General features: G+C 31.5%; 1 protein-coding gene across 4 annotated transcripts in view; it reads right to left on the bottom strand.

The window, feature by feature from the left end:
- LOC145331655 (nephrin-like) overlaps nucleotides 1-23,365 on the bottom strand; it is a 201,113-nt gene that overhangs the window by 108,877 nt on the left and 68,871 nt on the right. For all 4 annotated transcript variants that reach the window (XM_080176434.1, XM_080176433.1, XM_080176432.1 and 1 more), the window contains 3 exons: nucleotides 21,975-22,031; nucleotides 20,919-21,021; nucleotides 8,914-8,965 (listed from right to left, as the gene is read on the bottom strand). In XM_080176434.1, the coding sequence (XP_080032560.1) occupies nucleotides 8,914-8,965; nucleotides 20,919-21,021; nucleotides 21,975-22,031 (212 nt within the window). The remainder of the gene's footprint in view (nucleotides 1-8,913; nucleotides 8,966-20,918; nucleotides 21,022-21,974; nucleotides 22,032-23,365) is intronic.

Here is a 23,365-nt window from a genome sequence, read left to right on the forward strand (position 1 = left end):
GGAATATCCCCAGAGCTAGCTAGCTTTTCCTCCTTGCTCCAAAAAAATCACGCTTCCTCTGTATATAGTTCACAACTATGAGGGTCGATGGTCCAGGTACACACTACCACTGCCCAGTGTGGGGCAGCAAGTCAGGCTATGTCCACAGGGTGGGCGTACTTTCGTTCAGTTACTATATCAGTTTCCAGTGTTGTTTGGTGAGGTTAGTATTCACTTACTTGCACCCATGATACAAAAAAACAACATTATTTATCACTTGGGTATTTATATATACATATATTTGTTTCACTAACCACTCAGCTTTGAAGTAGGGTTGGCAGGGCTAGGAAGATGTTGAGGGTCTGAGCGGGTTTAAGGAACTGGTTTAGTTTTCCTTATCACACTGTAGACAGGGAGGGAGGAGCTTGCAAGTTTTTCTCCTAAAAAAATATCTCTGTTGTATGCTATAGAGTGGCCCCTCTCCTGTGTGTGTGTGTGTGTGCGTGAAATCTCCTTTCCGTGCAGCGCGCTTACGCACCGTCAATCCGCGCACACAGATAAAACGCGCACTTATCCCTCAACTCGCTCTCTCGTTGGTCCGCTTTGTCCGTTGAATTTGATGATATTTCCGCACTCCGTTGCGCTACCCGTAAATGGCGCTCTGTGTTCCTGGTCACTAGCTCCACACCGCGGGCGGACTTAGTCAAGTGTGGGTAGGAGGGGGGAAGCGCGTGAGGGGACGGGGTAAATCCGTCCGTTCCCCCTGTGAGGAAGGGGGGAATGCAGTGGGTTTGAGGCAACTGTGTAATGAGGTAATGTTGCCCTCTCTCCTTAATCCTAGGTTTATTTTTATATCACCTTGATTGTATTCTCTTCAATGGAGAGTGAGCCCCTCCCTTTCCTCTGAAATAAGGGGTGTATTGTTGTTGTGCTGTAGGCTTGAGGTAATTAGATTGTGTATCAGGGCATTTGTTATATTACATCTAGCTTCTATTTTTGTCCTTATCACAATTACATAACAGATTTGTTTACCAACCCTGTTCTATTTTTAGTTGTTATCACAATACACAGTAAATCCAAGCCTGTTCTATTTTTAGTTTTATCACAACACAACAAATTGTTTGCCAATCTTTGCTCATAAATCTATTGTTTAACCATCACACCAGGGTGGTAATCCCTGCAATGTGATATAATATCTGTTTTTCTAGATGGGTGGCTGCGTTGTAGCCTCTCAGGATACTTGGAGTTGACGTAGTTTTCTCTGCTTTGGTGCACTATACTCGTATGTTGGCTCGCAGCTCGCAGCTATGTGGCGTGTTTCAGCCTATCGGCGGCAGGGAATGTCCCGTCCTGCTAGCGCCGCTTGCAGCTATGTGGCGTGTTTCAGCCTATCGGCGGCAGGGAATGTCCCGTCCTGCTAGCGCCGCTTATCCAAATCCAGCTGATGGCGGCAGGGAATGTCCCGTCCTGCTAGCGCCACTGGTTCGGATCCTGCTATCTCTTGCAGTAAAATTGGCCTATTTTCAGCCGTTTACACTTATTTGGCTTGTTTCAGCCGGTCCGCAGGCCTGTTTCAGCCTTTTGAGCGCTCAATTCTCCGTTAGATGTCGGCGCTTCTCGCGGTTCTTCGTCAAGTTTCACTTCCACAACTGCCGGATGCAGAGTTAGACTTGCTGTCCAGGGTGGGTAATTCAGGTTGCTTGTGTCAGTTTTGCCAGTTTCACTGCTGGGAGTACCTTAGCCTCAGCTGCGCGTCTGCTCTACACTTGTGGTTCGCCGTAATCTCACACAGCTGTCACCAAGAGTTGTGGTATCCGCCTAGGGTAAATGGCAGACACCAGAGTTCGAATAAAGACTACGGCAGTGTGAACAGACGTGGACACCTTACTATAGAGAAGCTACGCTTCTCTAACATTCACTAGACAATAATCAACATCTATTTCAGTTGTCACTTTATTGAAGGTTTAAAGGATACTAAAGCTATATACAACAAACAATAACTACATGGATAGGAATAAATAATCATAACATAAAAGCATTATGATACATATACAATAGTCAGTTTGGGCAATCATGATCCCCCATTCCTGGAAAGGGTGGGGGGAATTAAGAATACAGTTAACCATAATATAAATACATATGGATTAGGAATAAAGATAGTTAAAGATAAATCATACAGTAAAACATAGATAATTGCAATGGTTAGGTAGATGGCTATCCCTGTCTGGGGCAGGCAGGATAGCCCATGGAGCAGCACAATAGGTAGATAAGCATAGAGGGGTTGAGTGGTAGGTCTGGGTACTAAAGAGGGAAGGTTTGATGATTACTTGTGACAACAACAGTCTGTGTGGGGGTGATTCTATCAGGTGAGGGCAGGTTTAGATCCTTTATCCTCAGGGTTGAGGTGGTGCTGATAACTTGGTGGTTGAAGGGGAAGGTTCCGGTGCTTAAGATGGGAGAGGGAGGGGTAACACCCCTCCCTCCATTTGCAGGACAACTGAGAGATGAAATCAGTACCGTTATCTGACATATTTCCAGGTGGCTTTACAATTGTAGAATAACAGGATTTAGCTAGGTGCGTAGCATCACTATAATGTCTTGGTTTCTGCATGGTCCAGAGCTGCCGCATACCACATCTTACTGTTATATTCTGTGCCCATAAAATATTATGTATGAATAAATAAACACTTCTAGTGTCTTACTGTTATATTCAGTGCCGATAAAATATTATGTATGAATGAATGAACACTTCTAGTGTCTTTCTGTTATATTCAGTGCCCATAAAATGTCCAAAGTTAAATATCTTTTCCTCAGTACATACCATTTTCGCATAGATCTAAAGGGATAAGACAATGGCCGATAAATTAATATACATCCCCAATGATGAGACACGAAATTTCTGTAGATTACAATTAGTGGTTGAAACGTTTGGACACTCAGCCAATCCAAATTCAATAATAGTCCCCCAAGTTGTTGTGTCAACGAATAAGAAAACGTTATTATAAAACTTTTGGGACTAGTGTAATTATCAGCCCATTTCCCCTCTCCCTCTGCCATTTTCGGCGGGGATCTGAAGGGATAAAACTATGACCGATAAATTAATGTACCATACCAATGATGATACACAAAATTATGGTGATGATTAAAGTTTTGCTTACGGACGGACGGACGAACAGTATGTTAACTAGATCGAAGATATATCTTAAGAATAACTGGATACTTTTAATTTTGCATGTATTTAGTTTGTGGCTCTATGAGTCTTCACTTTAGTTATTTATTAAGCAAAGCTGTCCAAAATTAAGAATTTTCTTGCAAGTAAACTATGGTTAATAAAGTTAATAAGAAATGACAAACTGTGCTATAAATGTACATATTAATCTAGCTAAAATGTGAATAAACAAACCATTTCAAATGTTTTTCTATAATTAGAGTCAGTCCGTCCGTTCGTACGTCCGATACGGATAGCTTTTCTCGTTAATTTAGGCATGTTAGAATTGTCATATCCATTTCAAACATCAAGGTACAATGTTATAATCGAAGCATCTCTAAACTAAAGTCCTAATAATGTAAGTATGTCCTTAAACAGCATCCTGTAGTTTTTCAAAAAAAATTCTCACATTTATATACTGATTATTCAAGTGTTAATGTTGTTTTATCTTACCGTTTCAGAGCTTCACTTTTATGGATGTTGTCATCCTTGTTATTTTGTTTTCTGCATCAAATAATATTTCAACAGGGAAAACTCTTTCTTTTGATTTGTGTAAACATTTAGGCTGCTGAAGGAAATTATCTTCACTTAAGTACTATATACTGGTCGTGTAATAGTTATTTATTACATCGTATAATAGACAGCTTTCCAAAGATATTAAAATAAAGAATGAGACACCAAAAGCCAGGTCTAACAAAGCTGGTATTATTTTTTGAGATTTTTTATTTTAACATTTGAGGAAAATTGTTTGTTATACGATGTTATACATGCTTTTTTCAGTATGATACTGATAAAATCTATACTGAATTTTTTATTCAAGTGAATAAAACTAAAATCATCCACCTAAATGATAATTTATTAAGATGATATTCTGAATTATTATCTACTAGCGGCTTCGCCCCTAGCCTCTAGGGGCTTTGCCCAAGAGGTGATAAAAAAAAATTATTGCGAGAGACCATAAAGGACCATGGAAACTCCTTCAAAAAAAAAAAAAAAAAAAAAAAAAAAAAATGGGGGGGGATTTTTTGGTTTTTGGGGGGGTTGGGGGTGTCCCACCCCCCGAGAAAATAGCTTAAAACCACCACAGGACCAATAGGTAGATACCCTGAAGAGTAGAATCCGATCGGTTCAGTGGTTACCGAGATCTTAAGGGACAGACAGACAGACGGACGGACAGACGGTCAGACGGACAGACGGACAGACAGACATCGTTCTACTTTGTATTATAGATAATACAAAGTAGAACGATGTCTGTCTGTTTGTGTGTTTGTGTGTGTGTGTGTTTGTGTGTTTGTCTGTTTGTTTGTAACGAAGGATCTCGCTAACCGCTGAACCGATCGGGTTCTTCTTAACAGGGTAGCTTCTCATAGGTCTCGGGAAGGTTTATAACTATTTTCTTGGGGGGTGGGACACCCCCAACCCCCCCCAAAATGAAAATCCCTCCCCCCCAAAAAAATTTTTTTTTGAATTTTTTTAACTAAAATTAAAAATGAGGGGGGGGGGCACCCCCCCCAAAAAAAAAAAAAAAAAAATTTTCGCTCCCCCCCAAAAAATTTTTTTTTTACTTTTTCTTTTAAAATCTAAAATAAGAAATTTAATTATTAAATTCGACTCTCTCCTCAAGTCCCCCTAGAGGCCTCTAGGGGCGTAGCCGCTAGTCCTTATAATAAAGTAACAGGATTTATGTTGGTTGTTTGTTTTTGCCTAACCGCTGAACCGATATGGCTCTCCTTTAAAGGTTTATAACTATTTTCAGAAGGGGGAACCATCACTCGTCCAAGAAAATCGCCATTTAAAAACTAAAAGTGGAAATTTTTTCTTTTGATCTTAATCTAAAAAAAAAAATAAAATGGGTCAACAACCCTTCCCTAAAGCGCCCCTAGAGGCGCTAGTTAAAGTAGAGAACTAAAATCCTCCACCTAACTGATATAATTTATTAAGATGGTATTCTGAAATTGCATGTTTGCCTGGAAAAACAAATGCATCAGCAAATACCAGGGAGGGAGGAGGGGGGGGGGGGGGGGGTTGCTGTGTATTATTAGTCCCCAACGTTTTCTTAATTATTGGCTCAACAACTTTTGGGACTTTTATTGAAATTTGATTGGTTGGTTAATGAATTGGTTCAAGTAATTGTAATCTACAGGAGGGGTAATATTGCGTCTTATCATCTTATCATTGGTTATGTACATCAATTCATCGGTCTTTGTCTTATCCCTTTAGAACCCTGAGGGAAAATGCTTTGAACCTGAGTTATTGCAAATTGACCGCGATCTCTTCAGCCATTTATCTTCGCATTTTTATTCAATGTATATCTATCTATTTTTAAAAGCGAAGCTTTTATTTAGTACGTCCGTCCGTAAAGACTCTAATCTGTACTTTAGTAATGGCTAGCTCTTTTCGTTCATTCAGGCATGATATAATTGTCCTATTGATATTATACTTTCGGTGATGATTCTTTTAACAAGAAAGTGTAGTATCTCTTTATTACCAAAATATATGTACGTCCATTTTGTGACAACAATTTAATTTTTTATTCTATTCATCTGATTTTTTTAACAATGAATTTAATGACAACAAAGTAAATTGTTTTATGTGAAGATTTCTGAACTTTAAACAGTATCATGTATTGAAGCAGTTTGTTTTTAATCATAAATTAATTCACTTCTAAAACTATTATGTAAGTGTTATTGTTCGTTTGTTTAATGTTTTAATGGATGTTGGCATACTTGTTATTCAATATCTATCTATCTATCTATTTTTTTTTATAGAAATTTCAAGTAGTGTATTTTTTTAATACTTTTTGTACTCTTTCTACAGAAAAACCGTTTCTGTAACTTTATCAATTCTTCCAAATATTTTAATTCAATAAAAATAGCAAATATTTTTTTTAGTAATATCTTTATATTGTTTAACCTCATTTTTATCCTTATATATGAAGAAGTTTATAAGGAGAGGGCTATTTAGGTATTAAAGAGTGAAAGATTAATGATTATAGTTCTTAAGAAAAGTTACTATACTACTTCATTGACATTAAAGAATAATCATTAAAAAAGAAAAAGTTTTTTTTCTAAATAACAGAAGTAAAGTCAATTAAAAATTATTTTTGTTTATTTATTTAGTAATTAAATATTTTGTTTAAATTAAAACGACTAAAAATAAAATCTTATTTTTTTTTATTAATGATAAAATTATTTAATTTTATTTAATTTAAATTTATTTTGATTGAGAAAATATATTTGTTAAAAATTTGTGTGGCATCATGGGGATGTACAAAAATTTATCGGCCATTGTCTTATCCCTTTAGATCGCTGAATAGTTGTAATTAATAATAATATTTATTTTACTTATGCGTATATTATATTTCTATTTTCATTTATTAACATATTCTCCGACGTATGAGTAACACTAAACAAATAAAGGAACATTTGGCTATTTACTTTCAAAAGAAAGTGGATAACTAGTTTTTTATTCCTTTTTTTTTATAAAAAAAAGTAATATAGTTTTCACTTCAATTTCCTTTTTTTAATGATTTCTCGTCATTAGATGGCACTTGGGACCTCTAAAAACAGTGGCTCCAAAAAAGTAATTATTGTGGTGTTACAGGCTATAGCAAGAGGTAAAAGAATGGTCCTTACAGTTTTGGATTCATCTAATCAAGCCTTATAAGTTTATATACTGACTTGGTAAGTTTAGAGGGTATGGGTGCTGTATATATCAAAATCATCCTTGAATAGTTAGTATGTAAGTTACAGAAGAAAAATTTTTTCTTATGGATTAGAACCGGTTCTTATCCACCGGATTCGAATGAATACGAGAAAACAATTTCTAGATGTTAAAGGTATGTCTTTACATGAAAGGAAGACGAAGAAAGTCCCTCAATGACGTCATAAAAATGAGGGCTGAAGGAGGAGGAGTGGGAAAGAAAACCCCTAAAAAAGAGATAGATAATAGGGTGGGTCGATTTTGGACATTTTTTTTCTGAGGCCAAAGCGGGGATCTGCACTCAATTTATATAGATATAATACACCTCTGGATGATTTAAAATTTATCTTAAATCTTAAAACCGCTGACGACCAGACATTCAATTGTATAGCTATTTGTAAATAGGAGTCAAAAATTTATTGAATCAGAACTATGGCTTCATGGTGCTCCCTGGAAATGCCTTGAGGAGCTGAGTCAGGAACTTTTGTCCGTTTCAAAAAATCTCGTTCCTAGCCTGAGAAAATCTAAAAAACCTCTACAAATTGGTCAATTCTCAATAAACTATAAAAAAAATTGTTTTTTTTAGTGATTTCTAAGGCTAGGTACAAGATATTTTGAAACGGACAAAAGTTCCTGATTCAGCTCCTCAAGGCCTTTCCAGGGAGCACCATGAAGCCATAGTTCTGATTCAAAAAAATTTTTGAATGTCGTCTTTGCATACTAATAAGTAATGAATTATATTTTTAAGTGGTCGTGTTCTAAAACTCAATTTTTTAAAATTCTTTTTCGGTCAGAAATGTTTTTAAGGTTAATTTTATCTGTTGCATATCCCCGCTTTGTCTAATTCCGATATGAACCCACCCTAATAGATAATCCCTAATTTTATGACGTAACATGCTGATTTTTTGAGGGACTTTCTTCGTCTTCCATGAAAGAGCAGTAATGTTTTTTTCATTAAAAAAAGGAACCCGTTTTCATGAAAATTGATTTTGTATAAATAAGGGTTCTGTGGTTCAATCGCCATTGCATGGGATGAAACCGAATATAAAGTGTATATTTTAATATCATTTATATTATAATTATGACAACGACAACTGTATTTACAAGTAATTCTTTACTTTATCGCGCAATTTTGTAAAATAATATAAACATTTTTCTTTCCTTTTATTAATTGTATGGCCTAATTTTAAATATTTAACTAACCGAAACAAAACCTCTCGTTCAAAACAGCATACATGCTCAATTAACTTTTTTGACACCTTGTTTTGTATGATATGATTATCCTATTAACCTAATTTTTGGAACACTGATTCCTAGGACAAAAAGGTAAAGTATTATAAGCGAGGCCACACTACAATCAAATTCTAAAAATGAAAGTATGTCCTATTTACATTATTTTGCAACAAATGGCCTTCAGACTTATAAGGTTCTGACATTCTACAAGAATTAGTGTTCCTTCTTATTTAATAGCTTCGCTTTTATAGATCAGTCTTGTCATCCTTGTTTTTTTAATATAAATTTTGTTTTATAATCATGTGTATTAGTTACAGATCTCAAGTTTACAGATGCATTTGATACTAGGTGCAATTTTTAACCCATCAAATGATAATGTTTTTTCCGGTATGGCTTCGAATCCGATTTCTAACCGCTGGATTAGAACCGGTTTTTAGCATTACTGAAAAATCGTGTATAGCCTTATATTACAAAAAAAAATTTCACGAACACAAAGCGAAAATTGTGACAAAAATGATCCATGTGACGTTATAAAAACGGGGAATGTGAGAGGAGAAGTGGGTAAGAAAACCCTTAAAAGAGAGATGGATTTTCCTAATTTTTTATGACGTCACATGAATGATTTTTGACACAATTTTGACACAAGTTGGTTTTTGTTTTCACGAATATTAAAATAAAAATAATAAAATTAGCCGGGCCGTCAGCCAAAATATGTTGGGATAGTTCAAAATGGTACCCAAAGTTCAAGACAACCAAACGAAAAAAATTTAATCGAATTAAAATGTACTTACATGAGTTGTAACATTTTCTCTGATTTGTTGAGATCCTCTCCACCAGGTAACTCTGAAAAAAATGTTTAAAAATGAACAAAATATTTAGGTTAGTTAACATTAGGAAACACGCTGCAAGGCTTATTTTTGCTCATAATAGACAAATAAAGACCTAAAAATTAAAATAAAAAAATGAATATATGAATACAATTTAAGAAATATTGACCGGTTGCGTTCACACGGTTTTTTTTTCAGGGAGGACTTTTAACGGGGTGAAAACAGTAGAAGTTAGGCCTTCTTAATTTGAATTTTAAGGGGGGGGGGGAAGGATTTACATTCCAATTAATTATAAGTAAACAAATTAAAGTTAAGTATTAAAAAACTTTGTACAATTCAATCCTAAATAACACTTACATAATTTAAGCTAACAAAAGAAAGTTTAGATTTATGAGGAAGAATTATTCAATCCCTTTTAGTTACAGTTTTATAAACAAAATCCTTTATTTGATGGCTTATAACTCTGGGTACTTCTATTAGATCTTAATTGGGCTGTCAGTAAAAACCTTCAAAATTCAAACTTCATCATCCACTAATATTTTTTTTATCAAAATTGAAATGTTCATAAATTTATCTTTAATATAACCACATAAGATTTTTTATTAAGCATATTACTATCAAAATACATTTTTTGTACTTTAAGACAAATTCGCCTATTTAATATTCTTTTTGTTTAAAGTAAGTATTATGTAACTTAAATGCAAAATAACCAGAATTTTCTGCTTGGTTAAAGTTTATTGAATCAGGAATATACATTTCTTAATGTATAGTCATTATTTTATGCCGCAAAACCTCCCCCAATATTTTTTTCCGATTAAATAAAATTTATAATTCAACAAAAAAGTACTTCAAACTTTTTTTTTCAAATTTCTCATTTCAAGAAGAATCATTTGTTGATATTACTGAAGCTAATCTGCATATCAATTTTTTTGTCTTTTACTAACATTATATATCAACCTAATATGGCCTTATTTATTTAAAAATCAATTTAATTCTAAATCAAAATGAAAAAGCTTTATAAAATGAAATGTTGAACTTTATTTGTTAGTCAGTCCGTCTGAGGTAAAAAGAAGTCAAGTGTAAACTACCTATGGCTATACCCGCGGCCTTGGCTTAACACAAAGCGCCTCCGCTCATCGTCGGGAAGGTGGACGGTTTGATTCTCGACTTAACGCCGAGTCATAACTAAAGACGTTAAAAATGGTTCCTAGGTTCCAAAATAAATAGTCAGAGTAGGGGAAATGCCTTGGCCAAAAAAGGAGCAACTCATTACCATGCACAGTTGGGACCTCTAAGACAAAGGTCATGCAATTAAATGGTTGGTTGTTTATAGGGCGAATGTAAATATCATTAATAGTTTAATTCTTTTAAAGTTAGTTTTGCTATTGGAATTTAACTGGTACATTGTTTAAACATTTAAATGCAACTGCTGCAGCCCACTATTGGTTGTGTAATTTTATGAAAATTGTCAATAGCAATAATTCTAAATTATTAGAGCCGCCCTAGTTAAGGTAGAGGGAATTTTTTTTAAGTTCAAGACGTCAATATTTCAGGATTGCCTAAGATATTACTTCTGATAAAAGTATATTTTAACAGTTAAGTGTACTTTAAATTTAGTACCTTTAAGTATTAAGTAACAAAGGTACTCTATAACATGGTTTGTTTTACTTTACCTATTTATTGTATATGAGCAAATTTTACTAAACTATTTTACAAACCCAAAGGGTTAATGAAATAAATACATATACCTTCTGGCCTATGAGCTGAGCATACACTATACTGCAAAGTAAATTCAGTTGCACAAGAATACAGCTAATAAAAAGAAGTATTTCAAAAATGAAATATTGTAAAATTGTAGTTTTGTACTAAAAAGGAAAAATTTTGGAATTCTGAGAGTGGATTATTTCAATATTAGGCTTTCTCCAAATTATTGAAATTCTACCTTTGAAATAAGCTACTTAATGTAATGAGGAATGTATATCAATTACAGGGCTAAAAAAACTTAGATAATTTTTTACCAAAATAAATTAATTTATGCTACTAGTTAAAAACATAAAAAGATAGAGTTAGCCAAGTTGCATTGAAACTAGAATTTATTTTTCATTTCTAACACTTTTAATGAAAGAATTTTTCATCAATAATATTGAATCAACTTTGCACTGCAAGGGAAGCCAGGAATCCAAAGGGATAAGACAATGGACGATAAATTGATGTACAACCTCAATGATTATACACATAATTACCCCTTATGAAGATTACAATTAGTGGTTGATACGTTTGGACACTCAACTTAATCAACCAATTAATCAAAATTTAATATTTAAATTAAAATGAATATACCATTTAAAGTTGTTGAGCCAATGAATAAGAAAGAGTTATTATAAAACTTTGGGGACCAGTGTTATAAACAGCGCAATATCCCCTCCCTCCCTCAAAGAAGCTCAAAGATACAGATAATTATGCTACTAAATTAAAAGACCCAGCTGAAATTAACCTTAATTTTAATGCTTAAAGCAGACATAATTAATTTTTATCTTATCTTGATTATGGTTGACTCTTCTTCTGTAATATAAATACTTTGGGGGAGGAAATGCTTTGAAAATATTGTTATGAGCCAACTCTAAGCTTACTAAATATAAGATTTATGAAATAAAATTATTAAAAATTAAAATATATAAATACATGTCTGAATATTATCTTTTATTGAAAATAATATAAGAAAGTTTGAAGCACAAAAGATACAAATAACACAATTGAATACAAAAGAACGTCATAATTTTTCATTTTGAGGTTAAAATGTAAATGTTATGCAACTTTTTGCCATTGAATTTTATATTCCCCTCACCTTTTTATTGCAGATTACAAATTATCTTTACAATTTAACAATGTTCAATGTTCAAAAAAAACATTGTTATCAAAAGAAAAAATGTAACTATAACTTAAAACTGAAATTTTTTTTTGCCAAAGCGTAGAAAAAAAAGTGTAGAAAAAAGTGCTAAAAATGTACTCATAACGTTTTGGTAAATATTTAAAAGTTGCTATGCTTTCTAAATTGTGCTATTCTGTAAAAACAATAAACAATAAACAAGTGCTATCTATTAAAAAAAGAGAAAAAGCCTAAATGTAGAAATGCTTTGATTTTAAAAATTTATAAATAGCTACATAGACATTTCCTGTAAATAAAATAAATGTATTGAAAATTTGCCAGACAAATTCCCCCTATTTCAATATTTTGCCTTTTTATCAATAGTGGGAATATACATAATGGTTTTACAATGATAAGACATGGATTTCTTGTTTACAGAAAAAACTATTGGAAAAAACATTAAATCAGCAAGTGTAAAGTTACAAAAAGTTGTTTGAATTGTTTTAATTTTATTGACTTTTTCAAATGTTTCTATCTTATTTTAAAATTTCCAGCGTGTTTGTTTAAAAATAAATTAGATATTGTAACATTTCTGACAAGAAAATCTAGAAAATTTTAAATTTTTAACTTATGATTTCATATTACAAAATAATAACTATGCTTATTTGTAACCCAACCTTGTAAAAGTGCAAGAAAAAAATTTATTATAATTTGTACCCCACCCCAGTAAACAATTGCAAGAACAAAGTTTGCCATAAAAAGACCAGTAAAGTAATGTCCCATAAACCTCTTTAATGATCTGACCTTAACAGACAAATTTGATTCTTTCATTTTGATCAATTTTCAAATACTACATCATTATTTTTAGATAGTAATAAAGGGGATCAAATATGTAAAATAAAATTCTTATTTTTTAATCACTATTCCAGTAGATGAAGAAACCATTATATAATTTTTCACAGCTATATCTTTGAAAGCTTTGTTTAAAATTATATTTTATTCTATTTTGATAAAAGATGTTTCCAAGCTGGTCTTGCAACCAATCAATTGCCATGCAAATGTTGAGACATTACCCACTAAAATTGCATGACTTGATATTTGATTTAACACCACTAGTGTGCCACAAGGTTTACAACATTAGGATATGCCATGCACAGTAAAAAAGGACACTCATTAAGTTTTACTAAATTTATAAAGTGTTTTCATACAAAACAAAATTGTTTAAAATTATTTATCTCTCAGAAAAACAAATATTTTTAAAAACACTAGTTTTAGTATATCTAGTTTATTTAGTATTTTTATTAAACAACTTTATGTGAACTTACTCTAATAAAACTTAAAATATATATATAAAATCCAGTTTAATAAATTAGAATATTTTAAAGGTTAAAATATGCGGCTGTGACCTCATCCTAACTAAAGTATCTAGCAGGACAAACTATGAATAAGCTGTGAGTGAAGATTGAAAATATAAATTATGACAGATAGTGTTACTTAGATGTCAACTTGGCTTCACACAAACCCCTTCCCCACCCCCGCCCCCACCAACTCAACAAAACTTTTAAAAAGTGCATTCTCCCCCTCTCCACCCCCCACCCCTTAAGCCTTTAACTTTCCTGCTAGCTATGCTTTTACATTGGAAGAAAACAAAAGCAATAAAACAAAACATCTTCTAAACAAAAGAAATAAAACATCAAACATAACAAGCAACAAACTCTACAAATATACAATATTTCATTTAAATTAGGGACTTTTAAAAATAAAATGTTTTCCTTGTTTGTTTTAAATTAAAAAAAAATATATTAGTTGATGTAACAGATTCTTAAAAAGTGTTATAATAGTATTTATAGTCTTCATATTCAAAAGAATTGTCAAAAAAATCTGTTCAAATGTCTCTGCACCTTTTTCTATCCTTGCTTGAGATGCTTATTGGCTTTAGGACTTTATTTTAGCTTCAAGTGTCGGCAGCTTTGCATTTCAACAGAACTAAAGCATTAAGTGTCATTCAATATAAAAAGATACACTTTAGATTTAAATGTAGGGTTTACTTTTTTTCAAATACTCTTATATAATCTAACCAAATAGAATATATTTTCTTTATATATAAATAGCATAATGCTTAAAATGGTTATTTATTATTATTTCTTAGCATTTAATGTAAAAAACTATAGCCACATTATATCTAAGTTCTAATAATTTAGAAAAAAAACTTATGTATGTACCAACACATCAGAATAAAGTTTGAGTTTCCCATGGGAGTATTGAATTTCATAAGATAGGATATGAATTTTATCAGTATGTAATATTTTACAATACTAACTCATACTTGTATAACAGAAAAAGTAATTTTACTTTTTAAAGATACTTTTACTATTAACTAGTACACTTCTAAAATAAATATGTAGCAGTTTGATGGTTTGTCAGTAGTCATATGATTCAATTCTTCTGATATATAAGTTTACTAGCGGCTACGCCCCTGGAGGCCTCTAGAGGCACTTGAGGAGGGAGGAGTCGAATTTGATAACCAAATTTCTTATTTTTGATTTTTTAAAAAAAAGGAAAAAACATATTTTGGGGCGAAAATTTTTTTTTGGGGGGGGCGCTCCCTCATTTTTTATTTTAGTTAAAAAAATCAAAAAAAATTGGGGGGGGAAGGGGATATTTTTCATTTTTTGGGGGGGTTTGGGTGTCCCACCCCCCAAGAAAATAGTCATAAACCTTCCTGGGAAGCTACCCTGTTAGGGAGAACCTGATCGGTTCAGCAGTTGGCGAGATCCTTCGGTACAAACAAACAAACACACAAACAGACAGATAGACATCCTGTTACTTTAGTATAAGGATAGTTTTAATTTTGCTTTAGTTTTTTTTATGCATTCATTTACTTGATAATACTAAGAATATTATTTCTCACAAGATTGTTTAGTCCTTTGACAATGTAAATTATTGTTTAAATGATACATCCTTAATGTTCATTCATATTCAATTTTATTGTTTGTATATAAATATTTAGTACTGTTATTATTATTTTTTTTATGTGTATCATAATAAAATGAATAAAGTAAAGGTTTCAAAACTTCATGACTGTTACATACATATTTTTATGGTTTACCAAGATCATATTTCAAAATTTCAGAAATTCAGCACACTTTTATTGAGTTAGTGAGACAGAAAGTATACATGGTTCTTGTAGTTCATACTTCACTTTATTGCCCAACATAAATAATAAATACATACTGTGTTGGATAAAGTAAGACTTTATGTCTAAAAAGCGCAGTTATCTGCACACTTTTTCTATGAAGAAGGCAATTATCCTAGCTTTAATTATACCATTATATCAGTTACAGATATGTCCTCTGTACAATACAATCTATAACATTTTTTATTCCAATGTATGTAGCAATTACATTTCTTTTCTTGATAACTAGATAATCTGGATAACTAACAATTAAAAATGTTTCTACTTTTTTAATGCAAGGTTTAAAACTACTAGCATAGTTCTCATAATTTATAAAAATTATAAATTCATTACAAGCTATTTAATTAAAATTATTTATACAACAGGATACAAAGCTCTATGAAATTTTTTTTTTTATTGTGTTAGAATATATAAACAACTAAAGTAAGTTTAGTAAACTTATTATATTAGATGTGCTGTACTTATAAGTATGTCTTTTCCTCTAGAATACCTGGTTGAACCTCCGATGAGGTTAATTATTTTAGGGATTATAACTGATTTTTATTACCTAACAATTTTACATGTATCTTACAATTTAGAAATTTTCTTAGCTTTGTTGGTTTGAGTTGGTATTTTATATTAAGTTATCTATTTATACAGTTTAAAACTGTTTCTATTATCATTTTCCTTAGTAAACTGTTTAAAAATTTGACCTCTACAGTTAAAACTACATCTTTAATAAAATTCAGTACAACCTTCTTATCATTTTTGATTTATAAAAAAAACTGTTTTTTCAAACAGATTTACTGTAAAATAATTCTTGAATATGATTTTGAATTCATATTTAATTTTTTCTAGGCTTGTGCAGTTTTATAATAAATATGCTTACCAAGGATTAATAAAGTGAAGTATGTCAAACTGCAAGGTATTTCAGTTTATAGAACAACATCAAAGTATATGAAACAAATAGCCATCCATCCATCCAACTACGCAGGCAGGCCACTTTAAACAATTTACAAGTTATGTTACAAGATGGCATTTTGATTATTTAGGTCAAACAAAGGCACTTCTACAAAATTGCAAATTAAGTTGAATTTATTTATATTTCTTATTTATCAATTGGCCAATTTGGATATAGGTTTGAAACCCTAAAATGAAATATTGCAAATCTTGAATCCTCAATAAGTATGTTATTAAAGTACATTAGTTTTAACGTTAAAATAAATATTAATAGGCATTATAATTTGTTTAAATATTGAGGTTTTTAAATTACTGCTTAAACAGGAATACTGAAGAGATGTACTTTAAACCCTTAAGCTAGAGAAAATTGTAGGATTTTTCATCATTTAAACTTAGGTAATTAATTGAAAGCCATTACCTTATTTATTTAAATCAATTCCAAACCATCCTTCATGTAAATGCTAGATTTTTATAACAATACATACATAAACAGCAAATGTTTATTGTATATTTTATTTAAATTATTTACAAAATATGCAAAGATTTTACATTATTTGCATGAATTTCCGCCTAACTTCCCCTGAACATTAATGTACATGACAGCCCTCAATTTCCTTCCTCAATATAAATCAATTCAAGCTCTATTCACATTTTTCCCTTTCCTCACTTCCTGTGAAAAAATCAAATATTTCACAGCAATTTTTAAAAAAACTCTATGCTTATTCTGGTATGTGAGCCTAAATTGCTGAGTAAAGGTCTATTTATCATACTTTTTTTTTTGTGTGTTAATATTTGCCTTTTTTAAAATCTCTTTACTTTTAGGGAGCATTTTTTTCTAAATTCCAGTTTTTGTCTGTTTTCTTTCATTTTCTTTATTTGCTTGGCACCTTTTAATGATGAATAAACATTTCTAACATTTAAATAATTGCTATTTTTCAAAATTAATTGTTTACATGATTGTAAAAACTTTTATTGTGGTCATAAATATTCAATTTCAAGGTAAATTTTGTACAAAACAGGGATTACACATTGCAAATGTCAGTAGATAAAATCTATGGAAGAAATCTGGAGTTTTGGTCCTAATTGGTTGATTATTGTTAGAAAGGTAAAATTTGAAAAAAACCTAAGGTTTAACTGTTAGTACAGTTGTACCACTCCTGTAAAAGGTAATTTACGATAAAACACTTTGATTGCAAGACCCTACTCTGTTTAAATTGATATTATTCTTTGTTTTAGCAGAAGAAAATACTACTTTTATTGTTTTGACATTAGTATGTCCTAAATACTTTCAGCTGTAAGTTTTGTTGCAGCTCCGCCTAAAATTGTCTCTATCCTCTTTTCCTATAAACAATACTAGCGGCTTCGCCCCTAGAGGCCTCTAGTGGCATTTAAATTTATTTTTATTTTAAATATCTAATTTGAGAAATAATTTGTCTATGGTCAATCAGCTTTTAAATTCATGTCTCTACGCAGCTCCACTACGATAGTGACACTATGCGGCAGGAATATTTAATTTTTTTTCGATTTTATTGTGATTTCTCTTGGGAGGGTGGTGGTAGCCTCCCCCAAAATAGCTGCAAAACTTCCCAGGACCTATGAGAATCTACCCTGTTAAGGAGAACCTGATCAGTTCAGCGGTTAGCAAGATCCTTTGGTACAAACAAACAAACAAAAAGACAGACATCGTTCTACTTTGTATTATAGATACCTTTCAAAAACATACATCTATACAACATCATAATCTTAGCATACAAGGATGATAAATGGTCCATTGCAACAGTTTTTTTCTGTCTTGACACAATCAATAATTCAACATGGTTTCTAAAAACATCTTATATAGGTACATAACAGCATATTTTTCCAGATACAGAACTGTAATTATATTGTTCATACTTGATGTTTGGCGCATTTTCAGTTGAACAAAATATTCTTTCCTCTCTTGGCATTCATACCCTTTGGGTTTGGAATAAGCCAAAGGATTCTAGGAAAGGGAATTCTTTATGAAAATATATCAAATGCATAATGAAGACATATTTGTACAGTGAATCAAAAATCATTATTTACATGCAATGCTAAGCTGATCAGTGATTGTTTATTTATCTCTCTAGTGCATTTTTTTTGAAATCTTGCTAACCACTTTACCCATTAGGTTGTCTTTTTTTGTATGAATTCACCAGTTCTGTTCAAGTTTTAAACTATTTTCTTGGGTTTCTAGGAGACCTTCCTTCAAAAAAGACAAATACTACATAAATGTTTTTCCTTAACTTTAATTTTGGTTGCCTTTTCCACATAATTATTTTTCTCAAATACCTCTCTCTTGTCTTGGAAAGGAATATACTCAAAAGATAATTTTTCATTCTGTTTTTTGTTCTATCTAGGTCAATAAATTTATCCTACAATATAATGATTGTTTTCTGTCTTTCTTCAAGAGAAATATATTTTTTGTTATAAGAGAATAAGCTAAGATTGGTCATAAAGTTCTTTTGTATTTGATAAATATTTTTTCAAAATGTGGCATTAAACATAACACATTTATAACCTTATAAATGAAGTCTTAAGTTTGTATATGATTCTCCTTACATTGTGTCCAAAATTTCAAATGGATTGGATTACATAAAAAATATGCAGGAAGTTTTTAAAATTTAAAAGAAAATGAACATACATGTTTATGCTTTAACAGACACAGATTTGAATCAGGTTTAGCATATTAAAATTAAAACCACTACCCCCTCCTAAATTAATGTAGAGGAGAATAAATTCCTAAATAATCTAATTGCCATTTCTTTTACCCCCTTATTGCTACAAAAGTTAGACTTTAGCATATATAGATTGAAGGTGGTAAATTAATTCATTATCAATTGTGGTACTCCTAATTCCCTGGGAATTTGGAACAGATTTGGAACAACGGTATCTTTAGGGGAAATAACATTGCTAGCTTTAGGTACACTCTAAATAATCATACATAAATTATTGTGATATTTTTAAGTAGCATAAATACTCTATAACAAAAAATCTAGAATTCTACAGTATCTATATTAATTAGTAAAATTACTTCAACTTGTACAGTTTTATAATTTTAGGCATATAACTCCAATAATTCAAAAAGTTTTTGTATTATGTAAAAATAAGAAAGTTAAAACTTGTTTTCCATAAAAAAAGTTTTTAAAGGTATCATTATATAAATATAATTATACATGTTTCTTTATTAAGACTTACATAATAAATTTTCAAGTTTTCAAAGGTAATTTTAAGTTGATAAATTTTACCGTGTTTAAAACTCTTGTGTGCAAATAATAAAGTTAATAATATAGAGGGACAAAGTGGAGTATATACATGTTAAAATTTATTCAGCATTTTTACTGTTACTATGAAATTTTCAGGTTTTAAGTTACTGTAAAACAATCCTTTAAATTCTGCCTGTGGTAGTTTTAACATTTTTTGGTAAATGTAGAGGTTTAAAATAATTTAACTACCATTGGCATATCCCTTCTCTTATTAAAACTTATATGTAATAAACCTTTCAAAAGTGCTAACTATGCATCGACATGAATATTGACTAAATTTGGCCAAAGTATTTGTTTACTCTAACTATTGATAATATACACTAAACGGGTCTTAATTAGAAACCAATTTTATTGTCTCTAGTATGACGTGGTGTTCTCAAAACTCAACTCAGCAAGCAGGCACATTAAGATTGCACAATACTACAGTACATGTGTGACTTAAGCACTTCTTTGGAATCCTCTTTGGTTCCATTCTCAGCACATGTCCTAGCCACCTTAGTCTGTCATAAAAATATGTTTAGATAAGAGGGATGATGGTAAAAGTGGGAAAGGAAACCCCTAAAAAAGAGATGGATTTAGACGTATTTCTATGACCTCATACATGATACTTTCCAGCGCTTAAAACTACAGTGGTTTATTGTGCCTCTAATGTTTACATCTTTATTGTGGCTGTACAAAGAAAGTTTTATGCATTGAATAAATCTTATCCAATACACCAGTGAACCATAAATAGAGCACACACAACTGGGGAGGGATGTCTTCATTCATTCTTACACATTTTTATTGCTTTCAGAGTTTTGATAATTATGTTTTAAAATTATCCATACAATTTTGATAACGTCTACATGATAGAAAAATCTCCCAGCTTACAAAATGTTTATGTCCGGTTTTCAAGGTCAGTTTTAATTATATACATTTTAGAAATTTGCTTACCCTATTAATCTGATTTTTGAAATAATAACTCCTAGGTCATCAATGTATAATGCAACAAATTGACACACATTTTGTTTGGACTTAAAAATTAATATTTTGCTTCTGAACTTCTAACACACTTCAAGTTATTCATTTGTTTGTCCAAATGTCTTATTTTTAAGCTTAATTGTCATCCTTGTTTACAGAAATAATGCTGTTTGTTTATTTTGGGAGGTTTTGAAGAAATGCCAATAGAATAGTAGCCATCCAGTTAGTATCTGCACATTTACTTACATCACTTATGTGAATTACATTTATATAACTTTAATTCAAAATTTAAAAAAACTGCATTTTTGTCATTTGATTTAAATATTTATTATTTTTTAAAGAATAAGGTTTTCTATAATTAGAAACGGTCCATTCGTCCGTCCGTGACGGGTAGCTCTTTTCCTTAATTTAGACATTTTCGTATTTTCTTATCAATTTCGAAGATTCTTAAAGCATTTAGGGACACTTTAGGAAACTTACTACATTGGGTAGATATTCTAGAGAAACTAGATTATTATCCGCTTGTTAACATCCAAGAGACAACCAGCTCTTTGATTGTATGACCTTTGTCTGTAAGTCATTAGTAGGGCATTCCCCTACTCTTACTATTAGTGTCACGTTCCATACATATCCGCAGTAAGTACCATTTTTAACCTCTCTTGTATGACACAATGTGAACCAGACTCGAACCCAAAACCTCCGAGACGGGTAAAACTAATCTTACCTAGGCGGAGGTCGGGCTCCAACAATTTCACATTTAGCCTCGCATCTTTTACCAGCCGACAGAGTCTCTACCATATCCACAAGCTTCACTGACAGAGGACCAACTAAAATGAATTCTAATATAAATCTAGAAATAACAGGATGTATACAATCTGTCTTTTTATCTTTTACAAGCTGACCGAGTCTCTACCATATCCACAAGCAAATAACAGGATGTATGTCTGTCTGTCTGTCTATCTTTACCAGCTAACAGAGTCTCAACCATATCCACAAGCTTCACTGACAGAGGGCCAACTAAAATAAATATTATATAAATTTAAAAGACACAGAATGTCTACCTACCTGTCTGTCTATCTAAATATCTACAGAGAGAAAGTGAACAATGGACTGTTTATTAAAAAATCCCCAAAATTTATAATAACGTTTTATTATTCGTTGGCTTAACAACTTTGGGGACTATAGTGAATTTTATTGGTTGGTTTATTTAGTTCAAACGTTTCAACCACTATTTTTTGCTATAGAAGGGTGATTTTGTGTATCATCATAAATGATGTACATCAATTAATCGGCTTTTATTTTATCCCTTTAGATCCATGATCTATCTATATAATTGTACTAAAAGATCACAAAAAACGATGGACTGAAATAGTTAAGTAAAGATCCTGTGAAGCATTGGTTTTAATCTACTTCTTAGAAGATTACATACGTAGTTTAAACAAAAATCATTCTTAGAGCCCCCCCTCTTTAATTAAAAGTGGCCCTAAGGAAATAGATTTTATATAAATAATTTCAAACAGACTAAAAGACAGTTTGACTAAAGCATGACATTTGATTGTGTTTATTTTTACTCTGGTTTTCTAATTAACAGGATAAGAGTCCCTCTGCCCGCTAGACCAACAAGTTTCTGCTTCTCAGGGAATATAGATACAGGTCCTAGGTGTTGGGTTTAAGCTATATAAGTTTGAGGACAATTTACAACCACCCTTATATATCCAGCCAAACGAACGGACAAACCTTAAGTGTAAAAAGCTCAACGTTTAAAAAAAAAACTACTTACAATGCATATCAATCTTGACTGATGTAGATATTGGCGCGCTCAGATTGTTATTCGAGGCCTAGAGATGGCACACAGATATAACATAATTAAATTAAATTTTACTAGTGTCTACACCACTAGCCTCTTATGGCTAAAAACCATCCCAAGACTTAAATCTGAAAATAGAATGGTCTAAAACCATGAGAGGAGCTATCTATTAAAGATAACTCAATCTTTTCATTAGTGATTGAGATTTTAAGCTTCAGAAACAAATTTAAATTTTATTATAACTAATTTTAGTATAGATAAACGATTCACGATTTTAGTCGAAATTTTATAGATGGTCTAAAAAACGTATATACTAATATATATACTAATGTAACAGGGTGACTGTTTGTCTATCTGCATAACTCGTAGAATACAGGAAAAAATCTTCAACAATTTACATGAAAGTTTTATTTTGGTCCAGGGAAAGTTTTTGGCTCTTTCTGGGGGGGGGGGGGGGGGTATATGACACCAACCGTAAAGATTGCTAAAACACATAACCCGTCAGGCTAAGCCACCAGCTAAGAAACAAGGACTAAAACTTTACATATTAGTTCTGTTTTTGTAATAACCTTTTTTATAAAAAAAATACCAACAGTTTTAGATGTTAAAATTTGGTGATATGACACGATGTAGTTTAAACAGACACTAGAATATAAGTACTCTAGTTATAGAAAAAACTGCGCTAGTTCAAATAATTAATTGAAAAATGTACAATATACTTTAGTCTTAAGGGAAGGAGACATTAGACTGTGTATTACATTGAGACCCAAAGTTTTAAGTAACGTCTTTTTATTCGTTGGCTCAACAACTTTGGGACTATTAAATTCTGATTGGTTGGTTTATTTGGTTAAGTGTCCAAAGATTTCAACTACTATCTACAGATAGGTTAATTTTGTGTATCATCACTGCTGACATACATCTAATCATCTGCCATTGTCTTATCACTTTAAATTCCTGCTTTAATCTATTGACGTCAACATTAAAGGAAAATTGTTTAAAGTACGTACAGTTTATTTGTGTACATATAAATAAAACAAAGAAATAAAACAAGAAAGACCATTTCCAAAAAGTGATGTGTCTCTCTTTAGACCAAGAAAATAAGGACAACTAAAAATTTAAATACAACTTCTAAAAGTGATATTTGGTTAACAAAATATCTTCACTTTTTTTTTTGAAATTTTAGTAAATAAATCCTTAACAAAATTATCGTGAATATCGAGAAAAACCAAAGTGAAAACAATATGTACTGTACAAACTCAGACCGTATATTAACCCAGGAAACTTAAAGTACAAGACAATGGACGATAAATTGATGAATATACATCACCAATAATGATACAAAGTATTCCCTACTGTAGATTACA

The sequence above is a fragment of the Acartia tonsa genome, chromosome 11 (genome assembly GCF_053477335.1).
Source record: "Acartia tonsa isolate MP-2025a chromosome 11, ASM5347733v1, whole genome shotgun sequence".
Lineage (NCBI taxonomy): Eukaryota > Metazoa > Arthropoda > Copepoda > Calanoida > Acartiidae > Acartia > Acartia tonsa.